The 21,240-nt window shown below is 32.0% G+C and overlaps 1 protein-coding gene across 6 annotated transcripts in view; it reads right to left on the bottom strand.

Annotated features, from left to right (window-relative positions):
- The window catches only part of LOC143258566 (uncharacterized), an 80,873-nt gene that overhangs the window by 25,784 nt on the left and 33,849 nt on the right, over window positions 1-21,240 (bottom strand). For all 6 annotated transcript variants that reach the window (XR_013032358.1, XM_076517726.1, XM_076517729.1 and 3 more), the window contains exons 19-31: window positions 20,155-20,340; window positions 17,696-17,867; window positions 17,170-17,330; window positions 11,842-11,958; window positions 10,082-10,183; window positions 8,702-8,800; window positions 6,607-6,787; window positions 6,019-6,152; window positions 3,904-3,978; window positions 3,181-3,390; window positions 2,615-2,739; window positions 1,937-2,075; window positions 1,542-1,727 (exon numbers count right to left, since the gene is read on the bottom strand). Coding sequence is in view for 5 of the 6 variants with exons in the window: in XM_076517726.1 (XP_076373841.1) it covers window positions 1,542-1,727; window positions 1,937-2,075; window positions 2,615-2,739; window positions 3,181-3,390; window positions 3,904-3,978; window positions 6,019-6,152; window positions 6,607-6,787; window positions 8,702-8,800; window positions 10,082-10,183; window positions 11,842-11,958; window positions 17,170-17,330; window positions 17,696-17,867; window positions 20,155-20,340 (1,887 nt within the window). In the remaining variant the exon portion in view is untranslated. The remainder of the gene's footprint in view (window positions 1-1,541; window positions 1,728-1,936; window positions 2,076-2,614; window positions 2,740-3,180; window positions 3,391-3,903; window positions 3,979-6,018; window positions 6,153-6,606; window positions 6,788-8,701; window positions 8,801-10,081; window positions 10,184-11,841; window positions 11,959-17,169; window positions 17,331-17,695; window positions 17,868-20,154; window positions 20,341-21,240) is intronic.

Raw genomic sequence — 21,240 nt, 5'->3', positions numbered from 1 at the left:
GTTGGCTTTTAATATCTTCATAGACCTGTAGGCCTGGGTTCTACAATTCTCATCGTTTTCCTTGGTTTGTTTTTTTGCTATTATTACTTACGTGAAAAATAATAAAATTAACTGCAACTGCTTGAAAAATAAATTTCTAGTTACAATTGAAATGTTAAGAAAAACAGTTAAAAGTTGTATTTTGTAGAAAACAGCAATTTCTGAATTTAAAGAGAATTAAAATCTTTGTCACTAAAGCTTACTTTGCAAACACACACACTACAGTGTCCAAAAATTATATTAACAAAATAATTGTTTACTTGTCTTTCAAATGCATTAAAAACACTATGTAACAAAATTGTTTACTTTTTCTTGTTCCTGGGCAGAATTGTTATTTCCCCAATCGCTTATGTGCAAAATAAATGGAAAATACCTATTTTTCTCTTCAAACTTTGCTTTTGTGATCTGGGTAATGAAATCTTCAAGTTTACCTATTTTCCAGAACATTCCAGGTAGATTCAGTGTTGAGCAGCTGATAGAGAATTTTCTTGAACTTACGAGAATTTTCAAGAACCTTTCAGAAGTTTCTAGAACTTTCCATATATATATATATATATATATATATATATATATACAGGGGTTCACCACTCACAACTACCCACCTCATTAGTTGAGGATGAAATAAATTTATTCTTCATAATAATTTTATTTTGCTCTTTTTCAGGATAGTACAGAGGGGAATAGAGAGCCAGGAAGTTTGTTATTCCAAGAATTTAGTGTGAACCAACTGACCACTCAAAGCAATTGCCACTTTTGCACGGTGGACCCTTCCAAACGTTGGGCTGACAAGAATGCATCTGCTATCATGTATCTGGACCTTCCATCATCCATTGTCTCAATGCCACACTGCCCTGAGCTCCCTATACCCACTCAACCAGAGAGAAAGCAGCCATCCTCAGAAGAGAGCAGCTAATTAGAAGAGGAAGTAGACATTGGAAAACCAAATTACAATTTGAGAGGTGCAGCTGGTGAGAGAAACCCACACTACCCCAACCAAGGAGACCAGTGACTTGATCAGAGATCTTGGTCTAACAAAGCCAAATGCTGAGACTATTTGGGGGCTGATATGCAAAAGTGATTTATATTATAGTCGCAAATATCAAAAACTACTCACTTCTAAACAATTTTGTTCATTTCTGTATAACTTCAATATAAATACATGTAAATCTTGATTCATAGTTGTTTTATTCAGACCTTATGTAAATGAAAATGTGCAAATTTGTCCATTTTAAATAGAAAATTGGTTAATTTCTAAATTTCATTATCCAGGTCACAAAAGCAAAGTTTGAAAGGAATAATGGCCATTTTCTGTACTCTTATAACATAAGCAATTAAGAAATAACACATACTATACAGGAACAAAATTTGTGTTACATAGTGAAATAAGTAAATTTGCTATCAATCTCAAAAAAAACCTACAAGTAATCAAATAACATAAGGTTTGAATAAAATATATAAGAACTTTTTAAATAACATAATTAAAAAAAAATTAAGCTTTTTACCTCAACAACAGCAATTGCTCCAGAGTTACGAACACAAAATCGTTCTGCTGCCATCCCTCGAAAGAAAGCTTTCCCAGAAGTTGCACCATATAAACACACATTTCCAACAATAATATTATCTTCAGACTTAAAATTCACTGGTAAACCTTGAGGTGGGTATATGATGATCTCTCCACCAGATAAGCCCTACAACATGAAATCAAACAAAAAACTCCTCTTAAATATTTTTACAAGGCAAAATTAATTAAGATAAAGTAATTTTCTGGGAACAACTTTAAGCAACCATTGATTTTATTACTGCTCAAACAACTGTTAAACAACTGGCACAAAATGGCTGAAATATAAAAAAGGAACTGTACTTTAATAATATAGATACAGATATTAAGGTATGTTACCTTGCCAACATAATCATTAGCATCACCTTCCAGCTTCACAATAATTCCACAAGACAAAAAAGCACAAAAACTTTGTCCAGCTGAACCCTGAAGCTTTATTTTAATACTTCCTGCAGGCAAACCATCTTCTCCAAATTTTCTATGGATTAAGATAATATTTTTTGTTTTCTCTTGTTTTATATAAAGAAAACAATATCAAAAACATTAAATTCCAGTTAAAGCAAAAAAAAAGCAGTTAGGTAAAATAACAACAGAAACAACTGTTGGTTTTAAATGTTTTAAACAATGGAAAACCTAATTATATGAATCAAAAAATGTGTATACATTATTTTTATTTTTATTATTAAAAGAAAATCAATTCTTAAACATAAGAATGCCATTATTTTTCTGTTTAACAACCTGAAAATGTAACTTATGATAATGCATATAGCTTCTACTGACTCTGAAATCATGCAATAAATTATTTACAAAAGTTGAAAAAGTAAGAAAAGTAGTTTAAAATGTTCAGTATGAAACTGAGGGAAAAATTAAGATTTTCCACAATTACTCAAAATGTACAATAATTTCCTCAGATGTTTGTAATTTAGAGTTGATTTTAAGTCTACCACTTTGTTTTGAAAAGCAAGTTTACATTTTACGCAAGTACTTTTTAATGAAAATAATGCAAATTATAAATACCTAGCTATGTGGTAAGAAAGTGTTGTTGCAAATGAACGATCTTCATTACAAATGTTCATTTTTATGGAAACTGTTTTGGCTTTGCCTTCCAGAACATCAGCAGCTTCTTTCAGTAACTTGCAATCCTTAAAATTGAAGATAAGATACATTTCATAACATTAGATCCTTGATGCCAAAGTTACCTACCAAGTTATAACATATAATCAATAATGGTGAATAAATAGGTAATATTTCATTTTAATCCACCTGATTGAGTTTAACCAATTTTGTAAACATTAAACTTCAGAAACACTAGTAAATTACATCATGTTTTATTTGAAACATTTCAACCTAATTGTACTTTTTTTTTTTTGTTGTTTAAATTTGTCAGTGATTCAGAAAATGTGAAATGTATTTAGCAATAAAGGCAAAATTAAATATCTATAAAAACTTCTTATATTCAGAAATAACAGTTAACACAAAAACAATCTTTATTTGTCATGTTTTCCATCTAAAAAAAACAAAAACTGTACTATAGTATACTAATATTGGTAAAACCAAAAGTCAGGAAAATTGATTATCCTTACCAATCTCTTGAACAGTTTAAAGTCCTGGCTGACAGAACCACCTACAATATTTACACCAGGTCTAAGTTTAAGAGCATTAAAAAGAATTGGAGTAAAATCTAGTAGTCCTGCCTTTGGATTCTTAAAATTTTCACATCTCTTCAAAAGATTAGTTTGTCCAATCATGTCTTGGAACTTTCTGATCCCCATTTTAGCCATATAGCCACGAACCTAGTTACAAAATTCAAAATTTTTCTCAAAGTTACTATACTGTCCTAAATGGATAAAGTTCCAATTTACAAAAACTTAAGCCTTTTTTGGTACTAACATTATACTTTAATATCTTGATTATAAACTATTGGTTCACTAATTTTTTATTAGTTTTTTTTAATTCATGAAAGTTACCTTCATTAATACAAACCTTTTTCTATTACCATACCTCACAGAATTACCCCATACTTGTTCAGGAAAAACAAAAAGACAAAACAGTTTATATGCTGAATGAATGGATGCATAACTTGCTTAGTATGCATAATGCAAATAATGGGTAAGACAAGCATCTCAAAATGCATCCATTTAAAGTGTAAGTAGTTGAGTAAATATTCTTGTCAAGGAATATCAGTATCTAGATGAATCTGTCAAGTGTAGAGAATTGTGAAACAGCCTTTATTCTTATTTGGATTTTCATCTTTGATGATAATGTATTTATAATCTTTTTTAAAAAGGATTCATACAAAAATTTACCTCTTCTGCCAATAAAAAGAGATAATTGATCAGATGCTCTGGTTTTCCCTCAAATTTCTTTCTTAGTTCAGGATCCTAAGACAAAAGATAATATTTACATGTTTTATGAAATTAAACAATAAAAAATTATGGTGTATATAGAGCATATATATTTTTCCTTTACTGCAGCTCATTAATATCTAAAAAAATTTGATTTTAAGTTTGAAAAAATTCTAAATGCCATTTTTAGAATTAAAAATAATTGTGGAATTTCAAAACAAATTATTTAGTTATCAATAAAAAGAAAAAGCACTAACCATCCAAACAACAATAAATATAATATAAACTTAAAACATTTTTAAAAGCAAACTATTACATGACTAAAAAAAAAGTGATAATTAGTTTCATGTTACATCTTATCTAGCTGAAGCAAAATAAAATTTAGAGTACTTTTGAAGTTAACATTTTTCTCACTTGTAAAATATATTCCTCATATATACTTAATTCCTCTTACACAAAACTATCTTAATCTTCTGTCCTCTAAGCACTTTCAAAAACAAAATTTCACAATCAGTACACCAATCTATTACCCAATCACTCTCATATCATTTATGAATATGTACAGATTATGCAACTATTTTCCACCAATAGTACTGTGCCACTTATAATGTCACAGCTAACTCCTCCTCTAGCTATGCTAGCTCAGTCCTCGCTTTCAAGAATTGGTAGGCTCTAAAAGAATAACACCAACTGTGAGGAGGAAGGGGAGGAAGTGTGCAAGAAAAGGTAAATACCCATCAGAAATAAATTTTCAGTGTAAGAAAAATGTTTACTTCTGATACAATTCTACCTATACTCATACAAAGTTAGAATCCCAGATTGCAAAGGTGGGGGGTGATTAGGCACACATAGAAACGATGTACAATGTGTGCATGTAAATAGTAGTGTCATTGCCTTGGCTTAAATTTCTAGAAACTCTCTTCTGAAACTTATAAAAGGTAACCAACTCAATGCAGAGAGACAGTATATATTGTTGGTTTGCTACATTTAGTATACTGTTAACATCTGAACCTATAACTGTAATAAATATGCTTATTAATCAAGAAACTACAAATATTTGACCAGGAAAGTTTGTGGATTTGAACATTATAAACAATTTAACTTCAGGCATTAGTCTTTCTACAAAGACATTTGATATTTTCAGTTAAAAACTTAAGTGCACTCAATAAAGCATCTAGCTAGCTAACCATTAAGTGTATTGTACTAATATCAACTTGAAATTTATTCACTCATCATGAATCTTTAATAAAATATTCAATTTCAAACCAGAGAGAAGACTAGGGCATTGAGTGCAAGTTTGTACAACTTTTTTCTCTATAAATTATTTTTTGTTAGTTTTTGAATTTCGTGCAAAGATACAAAGGCTATCTATGCTAACCATCCCTAATTTAGCAGTGTAAGACTAGAGGGAAGACAACTAGTCATCACCAACCCCCTCCAGCTCTTGAGTTACACTTTTACCTATGAATAGTAGGATTGGCCATCACATTATAAAGCCTCTATGGCTAAAAGGGAGAGCATGGTTGGTATAATGGGGATTTAAACCCAAGACCCTCAGATTACAAGTCAAGCGCCCTAACCACATAACCATTCCGGGTAATTTTTATCTGTAAAACCTTTTTGCAATAGATGTTATTATAAATTATATTATTATTTGTATACTAAAATATATTTTTATTAAGAAAGAAAATTGCATGTGTCAATCTAGCTCCCTGCAAATGAAGAATTATACCTTCTCTACAAATAAAGTCTAACCAGGTTCTTGGGAAGTCATGCCAGAAACATTTTTGACTATGAGAATTTCTCTAGTCAATATATTTATTATAAATTCCTACTAAAATCTCTCATAATTTAGTAACAAGAAATAAATGTAAAAAAAATTGAAATGGTAAATAAGCATATTCATAAACAAAGAAAAACACAAACAATAAGAAAATTAAGACAACTTTATGTAAATGAAGGTAGAAATGCTTTAGCATATAAAATATATGTTAATTGTTATACATTCATGTGATTTTATTGTGATAACTTAAACATTACACAGTTTCAATAATACTGTACAATTCCATTACATACTTGAGTAGCAATACCAACAGGACAAGTGTTTAGATGACATTTTCTCATCATTGTACAGCCTAATACTATCAGTGGTGCTGTAGAAAATCCAAATTCATCAGCGCCAAGCAGAGCAGCTGTCACCACATCAAAACCTGAATAAAAAATATAGTTTCACAGAAAATATAATAACAGTTACTCCTTGAAATATTCAGCTTTTCTTAGTAAAATGTTAGCAAAACTAAGCTTATATGTCTTAAATATTGCTTGTGTTCTTGTTATTAGTATTTAGTGCATGTCTTAAATGCAAACCAACATTTGACTATAATTTTAATGGTACTGTAGCAAGCTCCAAAATTAATTTATCACTTTAAAAGTGCTTAGCAGCCTTCCCAATGTCTCATCTCCTTTTGCTACATGTTTAGTGTAACAATTAATATATAAATCCCTCAATTATCCTTATTAAATGGCAAGAGTGTATTATTTTAAAGAAACCTTCTCATACAAAAAACAAGGATCAATTGATTTTGGTAAAGATTATGTGAAAAACAAATTAAAGAAATGTAAAATATGCTTAAAGTATTTATTTTCAATGAAGACCATCTTTACCTGATCGAATTTGTCCATCCACCTGTAATACAACTCTAGACCTTAGATCATTCTGCACCAATGTTTGATGAGTTTCAGCTATTCCCAATTCCCATGGTAATCCTGCACCTTTAATACCTGTCCAGCTACTTGCTCCTGTGCCACCATCATGTCCAGAAATAGTGATATGCTCAGCCTTTCCCTGAATTTAAATTTAGCATTAGTATAAATTTTACACACATTAAGTTACCAAAATAAAGCTTATATTAAATATTACCTCATAATAGCTAACTATCATATTTCATGATTTTCAGGCTGATTTGATAATAATGATAACAAAAGTCAAAGAAATTTATTATTATAATTATTATTAATGTGCAGAATTTCTGGTATATCTATATACACTACTGGCCGAAATCTTAAGGCCAATGAACATAAAGAAAAAATATGCATTTTGCATTGTTAGACTCGACCACTTATTTGAGTAGAGCTTCAAAAGATGAAAATAAGAAAAGGGAAAATAAAATTGAAAAAACTTTTTTAGTATTTAATAGGGAAAATGTAAACACTATGAAATTAGCTTAAATACTAGCTGGTCTAAAATTTAAGACCATACCAAAAAGAAGTCCTAAAGAGGGTAGGAAATGCCCAACAAGAGGTCTCAGTAGTGAGTTGCACAGCCGTCATTGCAAATAACTTTGAACATTCGCTTTGGCATGGTCGATATAAGCATTTGCAGAAGGCTGGCTGAAATGTTATTCCAAGTGGTGAAGATGGTTTCACAAAGATCATGCACTGTTTGGAATTGACGTCCATTTCTATGGACTTCAATTGCCATCCACCCACAAACATTTTCAATGGGATTCAGTTCGGCTGAACACACTGGATGGTCAAAAAGAATTGCATTATTTGCCATGAAAATGTCCTTTGTCCTGTAAGCATTGTGGATTGCAGTGTTGTCCTGCTGAAAGATACAGTCATTTCCACATAAGCAAGGGCCTTCAGTCAATAAGGATGCTCTGTCCAACATGCCAATGTAGCCAGCTACTGTTTGATGCTTCTGTATAACCTGAAGTTCCATTGTTCCATGAAAGGAAAAAGCACCCCAGATTACGATGGAACCTCCTCTACTGTGTCATGTAGAAAATGTCTCCAGTGGGACATCCTTATCATGCCAATAATGTTGAAAGCTGTCTGGACCATCCAGGTTAAATTTTTTATCAGAAAACAAAACCTTTGTCTACTTTTCTACATCCCATGTTTGGTGCTTCTCAGCAAAGTTTAACCAAGCTGTTTCGTGGTGTGGAAGGAGGCGTGGCCTTTGAAGACATTTACGGTTTTCAAAGCTTTTTTCTCATAGATGCGTCTTATTGTTCTTGAGCTGCATTCTGCATCCATAAGAGCCTTAATCTGGTTCGATAATTGACTGGTGTCTTGCCAGACAACCCGTCTAATCCTCTTGCTCAACGCCGGTGAAATTTTCTTGGGCCAACCACGTGAAATTCTCATTCCATATCCCTCAGGGTCTTTTAAGAAATTTGCAACAGCAGTTTTACTATGCCTAATCTCACCAGCAATGGCATGTTAAAAGAGACCTTGCTTTTGCAGCTTGACAATTCTGCCACATTTAAACTCTGTCAATTCTTTAGCCTTTGCCATGTTTTTACCCATTGTAACACAGCAGATGTCATTAGGAGATGTTGACAACACTAATGTTTGAAATGACTAAATTTCGTTACATGTTTACCAATTAACGCTTCATTTCAGTATGGTCTTAAACTTTTGACCAGCTAGTGTTTAGGCTAATTTCATAGATTGCATTTTCCCTATTAAATGCTAAAAAAGTTTTTTATTTTTATTTTCCCTTTTCTTATTTTCATTTTTCAAAGCTCTACTCAAATAAGTGGTTGAGTCTAACAATGCAAAATGCATATTTTTTCCTTTTTGTTCATTGGCCTTAAGATTTTGGCCAGCAGTGTGTTTACTCTTACCTTAATTTAACAAAAACTAAAAGTTCTTACTTAATATATTTAGGCACGTTTTTACAAAAAATGTACATAAAAATTGACTATTAAGTTTAAAAGTATTACCATTTATCTATTCCATATTTTCTCACCTTAGCTACACCAGCAGCAACAATTCCAACACCAACTTCAGACACAAGTTTTACAGAAATTCTTGCCTGTGGATTGGCACTCTTCAAATCATAGATTAACTAAAATACCAATATTACAAGTTGAACTTTTCATAAACTATTTTTAAGGAAAGAATATTAAAGTACTTAGTTAATTTAAACTAAAAGACATTCAAAATAGCAATTTTAATGCACATTATATTTTGATAAATATCACAAAGTTAATATTTCCATTAAAGATCTTTAAACATATCCAATATTGAGATTAAGATATTCTCAAAATACAATTTACAGAACCAAATTCTCTTCTTTAAACCACAGAAATAACTGTAGCAAACTCCATGTTCTTATGTTTACCACATACTAAAGACTATCCCATTAAACAGATACAATTCCAAGAAAGTGACAAATGACACCATTATATGAAAAGTCCCTTGATACTAAGAACTATACTGCATTTTGCAAGAGTAATATTTTAGGTCCTGTACTAATGTAAACTGTGAATCATGCTCAGTCTACTAATCATGATTGTGTACTGTTGTTAAACACCAGAATTTTTGTTGTAGCCAGTTTTGTGTAACATCATGGAGTCCATGGATTTTGAAAAATTAACATATGGATGTCCAATGAAGTTATAACTAAGGTGGTATTTACGTGACAGAAAACGTGACTGGATTTAAAAATAATAATAATACACCATAAACCAAATACTTAAATCAAAGCTGTAATCATAATACCATTGCTTGTATCTGCTGTAGCAAGTCATTTAAAAAAAAAAAAAAATTCAATTTTCTGTTATATTTAGGAAGGTCACTTATTTGCAAGGCATACACTATAATATTATTATTATCAGTCTCAAATTTTCCTCTTTTAACTTACTTTTCAAATCAAATAGTTTCCTTATAACCAAGTTCAACTTGAAACTTTTAATGCACAAACATGTCTTTCCTTAGCAGTAACTATTTCTTTATAAGTAATTTAGTTTTCTGCAAAATAAATGTTTTAACTTATTCAAATTTAAGACTTAGTTCAATAATTTAGTAAATTTTGAATAAAAATTAATTTTAGAACTTTTAGGATTTGAGTTCTTTAATTATAAACTGGTTTTCCTACAGTGCAAGTTAATTTAGGTTTGTTTTATTTTAATTACTTTACTTTAAAAGAATACAAATTAAAAATAATTCATATTAATTAATTATTCAATACACAACACCTACTGATTCAGTAACTATTGCTATTTACATTTTTACTACAGATTTCCTTTTACCAGGATGAGTGATACTAATCTTCAGTATTTTAAGAAAAGTTTCATATCAAAAGAAAAGCTAATTTACATTTTAATTATCTGTCTAAATTTTGTACCTCTGCAAGATCTTCAATGGAGTAAATATCATGATGTGGAGGTGGACTTATTAACCCAACACCAGGAACAGAATGTCTGGTTTTGGCAATATCCTTTGAAACCTACATGATACAATCAAAAGTCTTAATTACAGAATCCATTTCATATAACATTACAAATCCTTTTAAAAGTAATAAGCAAATATTGAGATTCAGTGAGACTCAGTCCCACATTTGTACTTCCTGCAAGAAAGAAGGGGTCCAAGTATAACACTTCCTTCGTTTCATTTTTAGTTTCTTTAGAAACATTGGCAGTTATGATGGATATCATAAAATTGTAAAACTAGTATATCTAACAGTAGCTATTAAAAGACAAAGGAAGTTCTTCAACCACCAAATCACGAAATAGTTATTTTACAAATTCATTGATTCACTTACTAAAAAAAAATTGAAAAAACCTTCTTTCAAAGCCTAACTTTTTAAATTTAAAATTACAATTGCCATATTATGGTTAGATCATAGTTTACCATCAAGAAAACACATAGTACTATAACAAGGCATCAGTCATACCTAAGGAGATTTGTAGTTTGTGATCAATGTCATGAGTCACTAACACTAACATGGTACTGATTTCCTTAATAACTAATGCAACAATGCAGTTAAATGCCACTAAGATTTAGCAAATATCAGAATAACATCCAACAAAAACTTAACTCCTTCTACTGTTTTACACTAATAGTACAATGAAGGTAGTAGTAGTCAATTTCACACATAAATGGCCAAAGATACAAAATGTGATATGTTATAAGTTTTCAAAATAAGTAATAGAACAATTTATGTTCTCTTCTTCATGATAAAATAATTTTTTTAATACTCTACCTTTACAGAAGAGTTATAAAATGTTTAACTAGCTTTTGATTATACATACTGCATAAAATGCAATTTTTTTTGGACTATTTACATTCTATTATTAAAAATTGCTAATCAAAAATAGACTAATTATACAGAACTAAAAAGTTATTTTATTAATTTAATGAAACCAATCCTATGTAGCTGAGCAAAGTACTTGATGCCATAAATTGATAACAAAAACTAAACCCTTTAGTAATTAGGTTGCACTTAATCATTACTTAAATGTAATATCAGATGAAAGAAAGAATAAACATTAAGGTGAAATAAATTTAACTATTAAAAACAGAGAAACCATGGGATAGGACATCAAAACAGGGCATGAGAGAAAAAAAATTTAAAAAAATATGCCATAGAATGCTATAAAACAAGTGTCTTGTTTGTCTGAATCATGTATTTGGGTACACTCACACACAAATGGATATAAAATCAGTCTTTGCAGTGATAATGTTTATCCAGAGTCAATTTAAATTAATACTACTGAACCAGGAACAGACTTAAGTACACCTATCATGCAAAATTTCATCATAGAATTTTAACTAGTACAATCCTGTACATATTTATTAAACATCCAAACTGAAAAGTGACTACAATGTGAATAAATGATGTGCAGATTAAATGTCAATCTTACCATAAACTATCTTAAATATTTTTTTGTTATGCTATTGACTCTAATTCATTTATAACTGAATTAAAAAAAGGAATGAGATTAGAAATAAAACTAGGCATTAAGCATAAGTGAAACTTGTTAAATTACTACTGTTTTTTTTTTTTAACTGATTGAAACTTACTATTGATCTGATTTGTAAGTATATGTGCATGTGTTTATAATTTTACACTTAATGCCAGCATAAAACAAGAGTTGCATATACCTTGTATCCTGGAAGTTCACCTCCTTCTCCTGGCTTAGCTCCTTGAGCCATTTTAATTTGAATTTCATCAGAATTAGCCAAGTAACCACTGGTCACTCCAAACCTTCCTGAAGCTACCTACAATGACATGTTGTAGTTTAAACATACATTATCTTTTCCACATTCTAACACACCGATCATCACAACAGCAAGTTCTTTACCATTTACGAAGAGGATGATTGTTTACTTTTTATAATAGAAGCTTCTCATGGCATAAAAAAATTCAATAAACTGCTATTAGAACAGCAAATAATTCGGACATATTTTTACTATACAAAAACAAAAATACTACAATAAAATAAACAACTAACAAGTGAGAATATAATGATTAAGATTTTAAATACTTTTCTTTTACAAACGTTATATTCTATGAGAAGCCAATACCCCTATTATGTACAATACATAAGCACAATTCAGTAGATTTCCTCCCAGAAATGATCAGAAAAAAGTATAGTAGCAAAACAGACATCTCTAAGTTATGCTTAGGTTCAGTGAAATATGAAAGTTAGCAATCAAAACTTAACAGAAATTTACAAGTTAAATAAAGTAGACCTTTATATTAAAATTATATGGAGATAAAAAGCTGAAAAAAAGCTTTACAGAAATATAATTCCTTATAAAAAAACAAACTGTAGAAGAATCAAGTAAAACATTAGGTTCTTTGAACATGTAAAACTGTAAATAACACTATGTAATAAAATTTACTTTTTTCTTCTTTCCCGGCAGAAAGTGTTATTTCCCAATTCCTTATGCCTAAAGTAAATGGAAAAGACCTATTTTGCTCTTCAAACTTTGCTTTTGTGACGTGGGGAATGAAATTTTCAAATTTACCATTTTACAGAACATTCCAGGTAGTTTCATTGCTGAGCAGCTGATAAAGAATTTTCTCAAACTTTCTAAAATTTCTAGAATGTTGTAGAATTTACAAGATTTTTCAAGAACCTTTTAGAATTTTCTAGAACTTTCCATAGTAATATATATACAGGGGCTCACCATCACCACTTCAGTTTAGTTCTCACTGCCTAAATGAACACATACCTATCTGACATTATCAGAGATGGCATCAAGAAGCTGCAAGCATTCTCCAGATGCATTGTGCTGTGGCTGAGTGGTTGGTTGGTTGATTTTGTGTTTTATGGCACAAATCAGTTAGGCTATTTGTACCAAACATCCAGTAAAAAGTTAAATTTAAGGAAATTTAGTAAAATTCATAAAAGGAAATTAAGGTAAAATAAAACAAAAGTTAAAAAAAGCATTAAAACCAATAATTACATCTAGTCTACAACATTAAGAGAAAAACTACAGTAATACAAGTTGTAAAGGACTTTCTGTAGCATAATTGTAATTATCATAACTTGCCAGGAAGATTAACAGGTTAGTACAAAAACAACAGTCAGTCACCTGAAGTTAGCATTTCCAGTCCTGGTTCTGAGTTATTTGATATTATGGCCATTTTCAAAAAGTAACATAAAAGTTTTAAAAGACTTGATGCAAACTTTTAATAATAACTCATCAAGATGAATAATGGGTAGTTCAAAGATAGCATTAGTCACTTGAAGTTGGCCTTCCCAGTCCTGGTTTTTGAGTTATTTAACATTACAGCCATTTTCTACTTTCCAATTGAACAAGATGATTCTTAAAAGGGAATTGCATTAAAAATCGTCTAATGTATAAATTAAAAAACTTAAATACTATTAAAAAGATTAATGGACTTTAAAAAACTAAAAATATTACCAAGGTGGCCAGTGTCACCATCACCAATAAATTGTCTACCGTTATGGACAAACCTTGCGACAGAACATGTTTAAAATGGTGCCATCGTTAAGAGTCGTAACGATAAGTTAAAATGTGGCTTATTGTGACCTCAGTGTTACACAGACTACACACTGGTGCATCACTTCCAGATAAAAGAAAATGATGATTTAAAAAACTGAACAACGCATAGTCTAGTTACAGCAACTTCCTCTTTCCAATCCTTACGGAAGCAAGAAGGTTAAAGTCCAATATAGGGTTTTATTTGGAAAAGATTGTCTTCACGTTGCTCACTACAAGTCGACTGCCAATTGGCACAGAGCCGAGCCTTGAATACAGGACCATGGTCCATGTATAGAACAAGCACAGCAGTGATAGTGCCAGAGCAGATGCCTACAGCCTCCAAAGGTGTGTCGAGTGGCAAAGACAGGGTTGGCACATGCTGAACAACCAACAGTGCCACCCCTCCATACACTTGTCCATCACACAGCCTGTCATTTTTGTACAAAGAAAACTGCCGAAAGGTACTGCATCAGCAGGTTTCAGAAATGTTTCCTGTAAGGAAAGACATAGAGAATGGTAGGAAGCAATCCGAGTTTTGATGTCATCCAGAGTAGAACGTAAACCTCAACAGTTTCATTGTATCAGGGTGGTCATTTGTATTTACGTGTAGGCGAATTGAACAGAGTACCCTTCTCTTTACAACCACGTCTTTTTCCCTTACTTTCCTATTTCAAGGGAGGTCTATCAACCTCCATGGATCCTGCCCTGCATTGATTGACTAGGCTTTGCTGTTGGAAGGGGATTGAATGAATGATTATTTTACATATTGAGGTGGGAGAAGAAGATGTATCCAAGGAAATGCCTGTACCCAGAACCAAAGGATATGAATCTTGTGGTTTGTTGGAATATATGCAAGGGACAGAGATGGGTAGTGAAGTTGATCCATCAACTTTTCTAACCATGAAGGTTAAAACACTTTTCATTTGTTTTGAGAATGATTATTTTGGAGGCACAGAGAGATCTGTCTGCACTTCCACTGTAGTTGTAGAGCGAAGTGCAGCAGCATACGTCCTAGATGAAGTGGTGGACAGAAACTTTTGAGCCTCAGGATAAATAATGTTATGAATTGTTTTCAAATGCTGCACCTCTTCTTTTCTTTTTTTTCCAACCATTTATGACAAGAACGAACATAGGACAGGTGAGAGCCATTGCAACTGATGCAATGAAGGTCCATTTCACACTCACAGGCATCTTGGTCCTTGCCACCTCAACGAGCACATGTCAGAGAACCACGACATGAAGTCTTTGGGTGACCGAACCGCTGACACTGGATACAGAGAGGGTTTGCAATGTATGGCTATACCCTGCAATTAAGATAACCTGCCTTGATGATGGCAAATGGACATGGTGATGTAAACATCAGAACAAGGATATTGGTCAGCATCGTAATTCCATCTTTGTGAGTGGACATACGCCTCACTTCAGAAACTCCTTGAGTAGAAAAACCAGCAAGAATCTCTGACTCAGGAATGTTCTTCAAATCTCTCTCAACAATAACTCCTTGTGATGAATTCAAAGTAGAACAAAGTGTAACCTCAATAGGTATATCCCCAATTGCCTTTAATGCAAGAGGACTTCAATGTGTTGAAATGTGGATGTTTCCACCAATATATCATCAGAACATAGTTTTTGACTGATTTAAGAGAGCCAGCAAATCCCCTTAGTCCCTTCTGAATGAAAAATGGAGACATCTGCTCTAAAGGTTTGTCTGAAAGAGAATGTAGTATAAGAAAATGAGGTACAACAGGTGTAACAGATGTTGAAAATTGCTACTCAGAATCTTCAAGATGAGGTCATTTACCTATGGACTGTTTTTTCACTATTTTAAAGTTTTTATTTCGAGGATCAAAAAAAAGCACTGATCCCACCACCCACCATGAAGCCCTACAATGCCAAACAAGTACACTGCAGCAAAGTCAGGGTTTCACTAGCACTATACCCAAACACCAGCATTAGATGCAATGTCCACAACACCTACTGAGAACATCCAACACTGGTACTCGGTTGGCTCTAGCCCAAGTGGACCAACCAGTTGACCCAAGGGGGGCCACCCCCAAGGCTGCCCACCTACACGAGTTCAAGGCCAAAGTGGTGTGTTAGGGTTGGACCCCTCAACCACCAGGATCCTCTCCTCCCCTTCACGGGTCACCACGCACGTCAAACACGTGGGTGGATGTTTAGATCCCAGAGGAGGTAAACCGAAAGAACAGAACCTTCCCTAGGAGGTCCCCTCACCAAGTACAGGAATACACACCAAGGAGCATTCTACTATGTATGTGACCAAGTTATCAAGACAAGAATGAAAAAATTCTCTGTGACAGCATCCACTACAAAGTGTGAAGCCTACAAAGAGTATTTTGGCATGCCTGTCGGAGATCAAGACAAACCCTGGGCACCCAAGAGCACTGAAAAAATACTTTAGAAGGTAAGACAGACAATTTTTGCTTGCTTGAATAGTTCAATTTTATATTATGCAAATTTTAGATGTTTTAAATTTTAAATATCTTTTAATTTACTTTTTTTTTAATTTCCAATAGTATAGAAGAAATATCACAATATTTTGCATGAACCTCATTAGTTGAGGATGAAATAAATTTATTCTTCATAATAACAATTTTATTTTGCTCTTTTGCAGGATAGTACAGAGGGAAAAAGAGAGCCAGGAAGTTCCTTATTCCAAGAAATTGGCATGAATCCACTGACAACTCAAGCAATTGCCACTTTTGCATGGTGGACCCTTCCAAACGTCGGGCTGACAAGAATGCATCTGCTATCATGTATCTGGACCTTCCATCATCCATTGTCTCAATGCCACACTGCCCTGAGCTCCCTATACCCACTCAACCAGAGAGAAAGCAGCCATCCTCAGAAGAGAGCAGCTAATTAGAAGAGGAAGTAGACATTGGAAAACCAAATTACAATTTGAGAGGTGCAGCTGGTGAGAGAAACCCATACTACCCCAACCAAGGAGACCAGTGACTTGATCAGAGATCTTGGTCTAACAAAGCCAAATACTGAGATTATATGGGGGCTGATACGCAAAAGTGATTTATATTATAGTCGCAAATATCGAAAACTACTCACTTCTAAACAATTTTGTTCATTTCTTTATAACTTTAATATAAATACATGTGAATCTTGAGTCATAGTTATTTTATTCAGACCTTTTGTAAATGAAAATGTGCAAATTTGTCCATTTTACACAGAAAATTGGTTAATTTCTAAATTTCATTATCCAGGTCACAAAAGCAAAGTTTGAAGGGAATAATGGCCATTTTCTGTATTTTTACAACACAAGCAATTAAGAAATAATACATACTATCCATGAACTAAATTTGTGTTACAACATAGTGTAACCACATACAAATGAGGTTATGTAACATCTTCTACAGCAAAAAGATTTCAAACTGAACAAATGACAGTGAAATAGCAAAAGTGAAAAATGAAAACAAAGAAAGCAGTAAAGAGAATAACCTGTTTTATAGCAGAACGAGCATTAGATTCAGGATCTTCATTCAGCCACCTACTAGCATCTTCACCTCCTTCACCTGTGTTAGATTTTGCAGAAACTCTATTCATTGCTAAAGCTAGAGTTTTATGAGCTTCAATAGAAATGCTTCCAAAACTCATAGCTCCTGGAAAAATAAAATGAATTTAGCAGTCATACTTTGACTATTTGTAATTTGTTATATTAAGTTCTTTCCTATAAAGTAAAATATTAGATAAAACTATAATAGAAAATACAATAAATTATAAGCTAACACTATAGTTTGATGATCTATGAAAAATGAAATGCAACTTTTTCAATAATTATCTTGCCTGCTTCTAGGGTTCTTAAATTTAATATTACGGATATATAAAATATACAAATTATTTAGAAAAAGTATGAAGAAAACCTTCAATACATCCAAGTAACCAAACATTTCACGAAAACAATAATGTTTTGATATTAAATTTAAATAACAACAAAAATCAAATGGATGTTCAAGGGAAAACACACCTGTTACAAACCTCTTCACTATTTCTTTGGCATCCTCCACTTCAGAAATGTCAATTGGTTGTTCACTATAGACAAGTTCTAACTGACCTCGTAAGGTGCAAAATCGTACACTTTCCATTGTTGCCTCAACAAACATATTATAAGCTTCTTGACTGTTGGTCCTTGCAGCATCCTAAAATATTGAAATAAAATTATAACAATATGTTCAAAATGGTAATTCTTACACCCAAAGCAAATTTCAATCAGACTCTCCTACACTAATTGTACTTTCATTTATATTACAAAACTGACATTATAATTTCTGTGTGCTTATTTATTAAAGCATAAAGGTTATTATAAGAATTAACAAAACTCAATAACAGTTCAAAATTTTATAGAAATTTTACTATTTGCTTTCATTAAAGCAATAAATCACACTACTTTAGAATTCATGTTAATTCAAAATTGTTGCTATAACAGCATTTTTTGTGTAATGTTTAACATCAGATAGCTAAATTTATATTGATTTAAAACCTAATCACCCAGAACATCCAGTGTAGCAAAGATAATGAGGAACAGTTATGTTAGCCTGCTCTTTTGCATATATTTCAAGCCATATTTTAAGTCACTTTAATCACCATTTATTAAAGAGCCTATAGTTCATCACAGTTCTGATACACTGACATCAATTACTCTGCTGATATTGCTGACAAAAAACACAGTATGGATTTTCAAGTGAAGTTATCACAAGACAAAATGAGCTGTTCCTGCAGTTACAGAAGTCTCTTTTCCACTGATTCAATGATGGGTTAATCATGACCTTTATATGCAAGCTGTATTTTTGTTTCTTTTTACCAAACCTGCTGTTCTTACAAAAACAACTATTCCTCCAATTTCCATTTCAAGCTTCATTGCTTCATCAATGCTTTTGCAAAATCTACCTCAATCCCAGTAGTGATATTTAAATGATATTAAAAGTTAAACTACAAACACCAAGCATAGAAGAAAAGCAAATTAAATGTGAAAAAAATGTATGTCTGTTATTGTTGAGCACAGTGAAGTTATACCATACCAATCATATCATCTCATTCTTAGTATCTTTTCACAGATAGTGCACTTCAAAATTTTTGCATCATACTACTTAGGATATTCTTTATAACAACAGCAAACACAGCCAAATGATCAACAAATATCAGAAAACGTTTATTTATTGATTTCAAGAGCTTATGACTTTCACAAAGAGCAACGTTTTTAGTTTCATGAACACTTTACCAAGTACAGATAATTAATTCTCCCTCTGTTGTTAAATAAGATAAATATTCCACATCAATAGTTAGAAATAACTTTGGATGATCTGCTACTTTTAAGTCATTTTGAAAATTCTGAAAAATTCTTTGTTTATTCCATTTGATGACAGTGACAAATTATTTGTGCTTAAATTCTTCCAAGAAAAATAAAACTGAATAGCATAGAAATGAACATTGAAGTCATTGTCTCTCTATGCTTCTTCACTGTAAAAAAATCATTTACAGAAACGTTTTTTTTTTTTTAAATTCCTTCCTTCTTGTCTTTGGAAAAGTAAAATATCTGCAGCTGTACTGGGCTCATTTTGACAAACAATTATCACACAGTTTAATCAATTTTCTGTTCTTTTATATGCACAAATGGCTCGTTTGAGTTGAGAAAATATTTTACATAGAAGAGCGAACAATCTTTTTCATTAGTTAGCAGCAATGGTTTCTCGAGTCCTTGAAACTAGTCTCTTACCTTTCTTTTAAAATGTTTATTAAAAACAAACAAAAAGGACATCCTTTACACCCACCAATTGATGCTTCCTTTTTGTTTTTTTGTTTTTTCCAGTTTTTAGCACTAGAAAGAATGAACTTTCATGATTATCTTGAGTTATTCTGCTTTAAAATATTTAATTTACCACTATTTTAATTATTACTTTCTTAATCACTATGCATTTCTAACAAACTTCTACAAACTCATAAAATTTTCATAAAACTTCTATTTCTGCACACTTTCTAAAAGTATCAAACATCTTGAAGTCTATCCAACTTGTTCATCTTCCATTTTGAACAGTTTCTAGTCGGTCTTTATTCCTTATACTTTCTTGAAAAATTGTGTATAACTGAATTTTCTGCATCCACTTATCCATTGGCTACCTACAACAAATATTTTCAGCTAGCTAAAGAAAAATTTAAACATGGACACTATAAATAAACATTAATTTTGATATACGAATTTACTGGTAAAATTATTTTTACCTTTGCAGCCATTTCCACTTTGCTATACTAGAATGTTTATTTCTTTGCTTATGTGATAACATCAGCACTGGATGTTCAGTCGAATATGTACCAGGAACAATCCATATAATCATGCAAGTATAAACTAAGAGCATTTAGTAGCAGTTTAATAAAATTACCACTGCATAATTGCTTTAAAAATGGTTAATTTTATTTATACATTAAAATTACCTGAAGATGGGCAATGCTGGCAGGATCATTTAGATGTTTCTCTCCTCCACTTCGCCAGTGGTAGTAGCCAGGATTTCTCAGTATTAAATTATCACAGTCTCGCTCATGGAATGCAATATGATAACGTTCAAAGGCATCTTCTGCTAAAACTTTGAATGTAGCACCACCAATGCGAGATGCAGTGTTCTAAAAGTTAAACAAGTAATTATTTTTATAGTGTTTGTTTGCTGTTTTTTTAATTTTGTGCAAAGCTACATGAGGGCTGTCTGTGCTAGCCATCCTTAATTTAGCAGTGCAAGACCAGAGAAAATGCAGCTAGTCATCATCACCCATCACCAACTCTTGGGCTACTCTTTTATCAACAAATAGTGAAATTGATCATCATATTATAATGCCCCTATGGCTAAAAGGACAAGCATGTTTGATGCAATGATGATTTGAACCTGCAAACCTCAAATTGCAAGTCAAACACCCTAATCACCTGGCCATGCCAGGCCTTTTATAGGGTTACACAAAAAGAGATGAAATATTTACATTAAAAGATAGTTAAGTTTCTATTCCACCAAACAAGTTTTAGTTAGTAGATTAACCCTTTCTCTGTGGCTGGGATGTACATTCCCCAGTACACTGGGAATACTTCCCAGCCATAATAAATGGGTTACAACAACAAAATTGACCACAATAGATTTTAACAAATCTTGATTTGTTTAGAGTGTGCACAAATCTCTCAATATCAGATCCATCACATGCAAAAACCCATTGTGTATCACTTCATTATATACATCTTTACTGCCTTGGAGTTGGATAACATCAATCACCTCAAGTCGAGTGAATGCCTTAAGAGTCACACAGCTAGATTTGCTAGAATAACAAGAACATTCAGACTGTTAAGAAAACATTAGTAATATAATAACTACAGTGTTTTTATATCTCTATCACCACTGTGGACCTATTTTTATGTAGAATTTGAGAAATAAATAATAATGCGACTAATTTATTATTTTGTATTTTTCAGCAAACAAGCCATTTGAGATACTAAAAATAAATATGAAGCTCAAATGATATGTTCATTGACAGTTTGTGTGC

This window comes from Tachypleus tridentatus, chromosome 8 (genome assembly GCF_004210375.1).
Source record: "Tachypleus tridentatus isolate NWPU-2018 chromosome 8, ASM421037v1, whole genome shotgun sequence".
NCBI lineage: Eukaryota > Metazoa > Arthropoda > Merostomata > Xiphosura > Limulidae > Tachypleus > Tachypleus tridentatus.
This window is presented reverse-complemented; position numbering and strand designations above follow the sequence as displayed.